The sequence below is a fragment of the Salvelinus fontinalis genome, chromosome 20 (assembly GCF_029448725.1).
Source record: "Salvelinus fontinalis isolate EN_2023a chromosome 20, ASM2944872v1, whole genome shotgun sequence".
Lineage (NCBI taxonomy): Eukaryota > Metazoa > Chordata > Actinopteri > Salmoniformes > Salmonidae > Salvelinus > Salvelinus fontinalis.
Window position 1 is genome coordinate 7,350,990 of NC_074684.1, and position 8,390 is coordinate 7,359,379.

Genomic DNA, 8,390 nt, shown 5'->3' on the forward strand with positions numbered 1-8,390 from the left:
TTCTGAGTATGAGAAGCTGGCTAAAGGGTGTGAGGAGAACCCTGATGACTTCAATGGTTGGGTCTACCTGCTGCAGTATGTGGAGCAAGAGGTGAGTGTGGAAAAGTCCTGGAATTTTTATGTTGACCCTTGCTTCTATTGTGGCTAGGTTTTATCTGCTCTATTAAACTACATGTAAACATTGAGGTTTTTCTGTCAGTACGCAAGTTGTAAATGTCATTTTTTTGCCGCCTCAGAATCATCTAGGTGTGGTGCGGAAGGCGTTTGATGCGTTTTTCTTGCGCTACCCCTACTGCTACGGCTACTGGAAGAAGTTAGCTGACACTGAGAAGAAACATGGCAATGCACAGGTGGCAGAGGAGGTAAGTCTTTGTCTTCCATCGCTGGGCTCATGCAGTGGTATTTAATAGTGTAAATGGACATCTTCTCCTCCTGTCCTGATCTGAAAGGGCTTGACAGGGTTAGTGGCTGGAGCTTTGTTCTGTCTACTGTTTGGGTTCTTGCTATGGCATTCATTCGGCTTTTCACACTGGTTGTCTCATTCCCCAATGTCGTTTTTGCCCCCTATCCCCAGGTGTACCGGCGGGGTGTGCATGCCATCCCCCTCAGTGTGGACCTGTGGCTCCACTACCTGTCCTTCATCAAGGACAACGCTGACCCTGAAGACCCAGAGACACCGTCACGCATTAGAGCGTGAGTAAAGAGCTCTGTCCTCACTGAAAAGTGAAACGCCGCACCTCAACACACACACACTCCTGTATATCCACAAGTTAGGTGCGCGAGAGCCTTGTGACAATTCCACAACCAAAACCAAGTGTTTTACCGATTTTACAGGTCATAGTGTATTGTTAACAGGGTTGGGGAGTAATTTGTTTTCCAAAAACATAACTAATCAGATTACAAATGCTTTTGAAAAATAGTAATATTCAGGAAAAATGTATTGACACCTTTGTTTTCTCATTGATCTTCCATTCAGCATTGAAAAAGGGTGCAAGTTTAAGTTTGTTCCACCTGAGCTAGTCTGACAACAAGTCAAAGACCACTATGATGACACACGTGGATCCTTTTGTCTTCTTCTAATGCCTTTTTAAAGGGAAAGTAATCAGATTACGTTACTAAGTTTGGGTAATCCAACAGTTACAGTTATCTGTCCACATTTATCAGTAATGTAACAAATTACATTTAGAAAGTAACCTACCAAACCCTGATTGTTAATCATGTCGTCTGTGTTCTATCCTACAGTGCGTATGAGCATGCTGTGTTGGCAGCAGGGACAGACTTCCGCTCTGACCGTCTGTGGGAGGCCTACATCAACTGGGAGACGGAGCAGGAGAAATTGGCCAACGTCACGGCCATCTACGATCGTATCCTGGGCATACCCACCCAGCTCTACTCCCAGCACCTCCAGAGGTATGACGGTTCAGCTCATTCACAATAGGTTTTGATAAACCGTCCATGAGGGTTATGGTCTACATCTCAGGTAGTGGGTAGCTCAGAGAAATCAAACACTGGCATTAGTTCTAACCTTGTCAGCCACACTTACTTTCAGGGGAACTATTTTCTGGTCGTACTTTTTGTTCTCTTAGTGATGTACTAATTGTCATTCTTCAGGTTCAAAGAGCATGTGCAGAACAACAACCCCAAACACTTCCTGTCAGAGGAGGAGTTTGTCCAGCTCAGGGTGGAGCTAGCCAAAGCCAATGCAGTCACCGTCAATGAGGAAGGAGAGGAAGCAACACCCGCGGAGCCCGAGGGTCTCCCAGCCGGCACCGAGGACCTCCCAGATCCTGCTAAGGTACGACTCCGCCACCTCACCTTCTGGGGGGTTGATGTACAACAACATGCCAGAGGGTTAGGAAGGAGGCCCTTGTCTCTTCATTATCACCCATGGAGACATCATCCATGGGGTGAAACACACATCTGTGCAGGTTTGAAGAGGTGTCTTTCCGTCAGCAGCCAAGCCAATGAGTACGTGGGCATCATCCCGTCAGGGATTTGGAATGGATGGATCGTGGGCTGGCTGGCCTAGTTGAGTGACTCCCCTCGTCCTCTCCAGTCCCCAGCACCAGGACTGGCCTACAGACAGGGTGTATATGGTACATACCCTGTCCCGGGGTGGGCCTCGGTCCCTGGGTAGGCCCCAACACCTTCGACAGGCAGAGCCCCTGCTTGTCTCTGGCTCTCTTTCAGCCTCAGGGTGATGTAAATAACCTTGGCAGCAGGACATGCAGTTTGCACATCAGTGGAGAATGAGATGGTTACGAGATTGTTTTAAAGTCAAGCAATTAACGTTGAGTGTCTTGTGTTATGTTTAGAGAGTGACGGAGATTGAGAACATGCGCCACAAGGTGATCGAGTTACGCCAGGAGGTGTTGAACCAAAACGAGCAGGAGGTCAGCAAACGCTGGGCCTTTGAGGAAGGGGTGAGTACTGACATCTGTCTTTTTTAATGATCAGAATATCATCCAATTGTATTTCATAATGTTAAAAGGAATAGTTCACCTCAAAGTTTTCATACCTCTAAAGTGGGCTTTGTCAAGCTGGGTGGAGATGGAATTGGATGGTGCCACTCTTTCCCATTCATTTGGGATTGAGGCCTACAGATGTCTACACAGTAGATGGAATACGAGGTATGAAAATATTGGACAAATGTTGATTTTTGGGGTGAACTATCCCTCATTAATTTCCTTGCATTGTTAATAACGTTACTTTTGAAATGGTTGTACATTTTGTTCCGCCGCCATTTTGAATGCCGTGTTTCCCTTTTCCCCTCGTAGATAAAACGGCCCTACTTCCACGTTAAAGCCCTGGAGAAGACCCAGCTCAGCAACTGGAAGGAATATCTGGACTTTGAGATGGAGAATGGCACTCCCGAACGTGTGGTCGTTTTGTTTGAACGCTGCCTCATCGCCTGTGCTCTCTACGAGGACTTCTGGATGAAGGTAACCCAACCATAACATTTGATCTTCAACCCCACCTCAAAAATAATGACCCCCCCCGCACTTCCCCCATCAACGATTGCATCACTTCCTGACAACAGTAAATCGTCCTGAACATCTCTTCTTTGCGTGTAACGTTGATCTGTTAATCACTGTATCTGTTGTATTAGGGGATGGCCAGCTTTGCCACACAAGATTTGACTCCAGCATTTGCCAACTACTACGTTGCATCTTCTCCGTCTCCCACTACCTTACAGAAACTTATCTTATTGGTTCCATGAAGGTGCTGATGGGTTTACAAAGAACATTTCTAAAAACACGATCTTGTCAATGAAGAAATTCACTGGTTGAGCAAACCGGAAATGGGTGTTTTAAAATGTTGTTGTCACCTTCCCTTCCTCGTCTTCTCTCCACCTCCTGCTCTCCATCCACCCCGTCCTCCCCTCTTTCTCCAACCCTCTCTTTCTCTTGCTTCATGCTGAAGTACGCAAAATATCTAGAGAGCTACAGCATTGAGGGAGTGCGACATGTGTACAAGAAGGCGTGTACCATCCACCTATCCAAGAAGCCCAACATTCACCTGCTGTGGGCCGCGTTCGAGGAGCAGCAGGGTGAGTGGTGTTTCTAGTTCCCACTTAACATCACATTCACATAAAGCTGTGACGGTTATGGAATTTTGGGTAAGGATTAATTGTCAAGCAAATTACCATGGTTATTGTCAATTTTGTTCAATGGTTTTGAGCTTGTAATGTACCATAATGCAACACAGCTTTGGTAACCCCCTCCCCTCTAAATTAAATGTTTTTGACCGCTTGGAACTTTTGGAAATGAAACATCGACTGCCGTTTTTGCTTGTAAAAAAATGTACCAACCTTACCCTCATGTACAGTTGAAGTCGGAAGTTTACATACACTTAGGTTGGAGTCATTAACTTGTTTTAACCACTCCACAAATGTCTTGTTAACAAACTATAGTTTTGGCAAGTCGGTTAGGACATCTACTTTGTGCATGACACAAGTAATTTTTCCAACAATTGTTTACAGACAGATTATTTCACTTATAATTCACTGTATCATAATTCCAGTGGGTCAAGAAGTTTACAATGCACTAAGTTGACTGTGCCTTTAAACAGCTTGGAAAATTCCAGAAAATGATGTCAATGCTTTAGAAGTTTCTGATAGGCTAATTGACATCATTTGAGTCAATTGGAGGTGTACCTGTGGATGTATTTCAAGGCCTACCTTCAAACTCAGTGCCCCGTTGCTTGACATAATGTGAAAATCTAAATAAATCTGCCAAGACCTCAGAAGCAAATTGTACATCTCCACAAGTCTGGTTCATCCTTGGGAGCAATTTCCAAATGCCTGAAGGTACCACGTTCATCTGTACAAACAATAATACGCAAGTATAAACACCATGGGACCACGCAGCCGTCATTCTGCTCAGGAAGGAGACGCGTTCTGTCTCCTAGAGATGAATGTACTTTGGTGTGAAAAGAGCAAATCAATCCCAGAACAACAGCAAAGGACCTTGTGAAGATGCTGGAGGAAACAGGTACAAAAGTATCTATGTCCACAGTAAAACGAGTCCTTTATCGACATAACCTGAAAGACCGCTCAGCAAGGAAGAAGCCACTGCTCCAAAACTGCCATTAAAAAAAAAGGTGGTTTACAACTGCACATGGGGACAAAGATCGTACTTTTTGGAGAAATGTCCTCCGGTCTGATGAAACAAAAATAGAACTATTTGGCCATAATGACCATCGTTATGTTTGGAGGGAAAACGAGGAGGCTTGCAAGCCGAACAACACCATCCCAACCGTGAAGCACGGGGGTGGCTGCATCATGTTGTGGGGGTGCTTTGCTGCAGGAGGGACTGGTGCACTTCACAAAATAGATGGCACCATGAGGAGGAAAATGATGTGGATATATTGAAGCAACATCTCAAGACATCAGTCAGGAAGTTAAAGCTTGGTCGCAAATGAGTCTTCCAAATGGACAATGACCCCCAGCATACTTCCAAAGTTGTGTCAAAATGGCTTAAGGACAACAAAGTCACGGTTTTGGAATGGCCATCACAAAGCCCTGGCCTCAATCCTATAGAAAATGTGGGCAGAAGTGAAAAAGCGTGTGCAAGCAAGGAGGCCTACAAACATTACTCAGTTACACCAGCTTCGTCAGGAGGAATGTGCCAAAATTCACCCAACTTATTGTGGGAAGCTTGTGGAAGGCTACCCAAAATGTTTGACCCAAGTTAAACAATTTAAAGGCAATGCTACCTAACACTAATTGAGTGTATGTAAACTTCTGACCCACTGTGAATGTGATGAAGGAAATTAAAGCTGAAATAAATCATTCTCTACTATTATTCTGACATTTCACATTCTTAAAATAAAGTGCGGATCCTAAAACGGGGAATTTTTACTTGGATTAAATGTCAGGAATTGTGAAACGGAGTTTAAATGTATTTGGCTAAGGTGTATGTAAACTTCAACTGTAAAAGCGTAATGATTATTAGGTAAACTTTGTCTATTTAAAAATGAATCCCCACCCTATTAAAATGAATGTGTTAAGACAATTCTGACAAAACAATTGTGGTTTATGGTGATTGTCCATAATTGTTGGTTGTACGATTATTGTGCCAGCCCCACGATTCACACACTTCACTTGTCAGACCTTTACCTGATGTGATTTAGTAACAAGTGCATTTGACTAATGAGGCTGAGACAATCACGTAATAGAAGTTCAAAAGCCTTGTTAGACTCTGTCTACACATACTAGTAAGAAACATTCAACCCAGAAGTGTAACTGAGTTTTTGTGTTTTGTTTCCCTGCAGGGAACATAGAGGAGGCACGCGGCATCCTGAAGTCTCTGGAAGAGGTGGTACCGGGCCTGGCCATGGTGCGTCTGCGGCGGGTCAGCCTGGAACGTCGCCACGGCAATCTGGAGGAGGCAGAGGCCCTTCTGAGCGAGGCGATGGCATCGGGGAAGAACGCCAGCGAGACGTCGTTCTACGCCGTGAAGCTGGCCCGGCAGCTGCTGAAGGTGCAGAGGAGCCTCACCAAGGCCCGCAAAGTGTTGCTGGACACCATAGACAAGGACCAGGTAAGATCACAGAGCTAGATGAATGGAATCACTTGGTTCAGGATCTTGATATTGAGATACAGTACATAGTGTCAAAGGGAGTTTGATTCAGAGAAAATGTGTTTAGAGAAACCATTTGAGTTCATCATTAATCTGTGTGTCTCCAGACGAGTCCTAAGCTGTACCTGAACCTACTAGAGCTGGTGTACAGCGGGGACGTGCAGCAGAATGAGGCGGAAATCTTGGCCTGCTTCGACCGCGCCCTGAGTAGCCCGCTGCCCCTCGACTGCCGCCTCACCTTCTCTCAGCGCAAGCTCGAGTTCCTCGAGGACTTTGGCAGCGACATCAATAAGTCAGTTGACCTACAGTACCTACACCCTCAAACAATGAGTACATTTTCACTGACCCGTGTTCTGATTAGTCAATGAATGACAATGAATCCATATGGCATGCTTGCACTCCTAATCTCAACCATGTACTCTTTTTCCATCCTCACAGGTTAGTGACTGCATACGATGAACACCAGAAGCTTCTGAAAGAACATGAGTCGACAAAGAGGAAAGCAGAGAATGGGTAAGATTTGAATTTGTTCACCTCTCTCTCTGTTTAACATTTACATTTAACATTTATCGACATCGAGTACAACACCGTAGGATGCTTCATAGCAGGTTGTGAATCGCCATACCTGAATTGATTTAGTTGGGTGCTCTTGATTGACATGAACCTGTTCCTTCGTGTCCCTGCAGCTCCCAGGAGCCCGAGTCGAAGAGGCAGCGTACAGACGACCACACCAGCTCAGGGCACATGATGCAGGGAGACAACTCTGCCTACAACTACAACTGGTACCAAGTGAGTCCTATGATAGAACGGAGTCAAACATTGTTATACATGCAATTTGTATTGCAAGGTGACACATGTAATACGATCCCTGACAATTGGTTTTCACAAGAATAAAAATGGGAGGACTATAGTGTTGAACTCAATCATCTGGTGACGCTGACAGGAATGCCAACTAACCCTGTCTTTCCTTGCTTTCCTTCTACAGCAACAGTACAATAACTGGGGACAGCATTCCTGGGGACAGTACAACCAGTATGCCCAGCAGTATAACCAGTACTACCCCCCTCCACCAACATGATGTTTCAAAGACCGATGGGCAGAGATCCTTCTGAAGGAAGAAATTCAGAGGAAACATACTTTCTACCCAGGCCAACCGCTCAGCTTGACCATCCTCTTTGATTTGTTGTTTGATGTCCTTTTGTTTCCATTGGCCATTTGACATATTCATTGTAATCATCATCTCACCATCATTCATTGACTGGCTGCTTTTTGTGTTCTTTACGCATGTGTTGGTGATGCGGACTTCAGATTATTATTATTTTCCCCCCACAGTCAAAATTACGCCAAATTATATGTTTTTAATTTTAGATTGGATCCTCTTCGATATCTCTGTGTGGGGAAACTAGTTATGTTTGATACAGATTATAGATTCGTATAGAGGTAGTGGTACCTGCTGTGCTCCGAGTCCTCCCTGAGCCTCTCCTCTGCTTTCCTAAGATTAAGGTTTGTTTTGTTTTCTGGGACAAGAACAGAAATGAATGAAGATTCATTTTTTTATTTTGACTTAATTTCATAATAAAGACAATTGATATCCTATTTCTTGTTTTGTTCCCTGAATTAACCATTTTTAATATCATTGCCATTGAAGCGTAACCGTTAAGATTGGGTAGGTACAGGCAATTTGCTCTCCAATCATACATTCCTGTAATTGACATGTACTTACTCCTTGTGCACATTTTATAGATGAAAGCATAGGTCATACTCAGCAGACATCAACTCTGGTCATGGAGTGGTACAGTAGGATGTGGTGTGTGCTGGCTTTTGTTCCAAGTCCAACCCACCACTACAAAGATGATGTAGCTTATCATGGTCTTAATCCAGCAGTTCTAATTGGATTGTTATGTTGTGGATGGGAGTGACCTCAGCCAGTGCACTACAAACTCAGCAAAAAAAGAAACATCCCTTTTTCATGACCCTGTCTTTCAAAGATAATTTGTTAAAATCCAAATAACTTCACAGATCTTCGTTGTAAAGGGTTTAAATACTGTTTCCCATGCTTGTTCAATGAACCATAAACAATTAATGAACATGCACCTGTGGAATGGTCATTAAGACACTAACAGCTTACAGACGGAAGGCAATTAAGATCACAGTTATGAAAACTTAGGACACTAGAGGCCTTTCTACTGACTGAAAAACACCAAAAGAAAGATGCCCGGGGTCCCTGCTCATCTGTGTGAACGTGCCTTAGGCATGCTGCAAGGAAGTATGAGGACTGCAGATGTGGCCAGGGCAATAAATTGCAAT

At 44.3% G+C, this 8,390-nt stretch overlaps 1 protein-coding gene across 1 annotated transcript in view; it reads left to right on the forward strand.

Moving 5' to 3' along the window:
- LOC129817222 (pre-mRNA-processing factor 39-like) overlaps positions 1-7,679 on the forward strand; it is an 18,209-nt gene extending 10,530 nt beyond the window's left edge. Inside the window, exons 3-15 of the mRNA XM_055872252.1 lie at positions 1-91; positions 237-362; positions 575-693; positions 1,243-1,410; positions 1,612-1,795; positions 2,316-2,423; positions 2,778-2,942; positions 3,424-3,550; positions 5,776-6,044; positions 6,191-6,375; positions 6,522-6,596; positions 6,770-6,872; positions 7,069-7,679. The exon at positions 1-91 is cut by the window's left edge and continues 461 nt beyond it. Of these exons, the coding sequence (XP_055728227.1) occupies positions 1-91; positions 237-362; positions 575-693; positions 1,243-1,410; positions 1,612-1,795; positions 2,316-2,423; positions 2,778-2,942; positions 3,424-3,550; positions 5,776-6,044; positions 6,191-6,375; positions 6,522-6,596; positions 6,770-6,872; positions 7,069-7,161 (1,813 nt within the window). The 3' untranslated portion in view covers positions 7,162-7,679. The remainder of the gene's footprint in view (positions 92-236; positions 363-574; positions 694-1,242; positions 1,411-1,611; positions 1,796-2,315; positions 2,424-2,777; positions 2,943-3,423; positions 3,551-5,775; positions 6,045-6,190; positions 6,376-6,521; positions 6,597-6,769; positions 6,873-7,068) is intronic.
- The last annotated feature ends 711 nt before the right edge of the window (positions 7,680-8,390 follow it).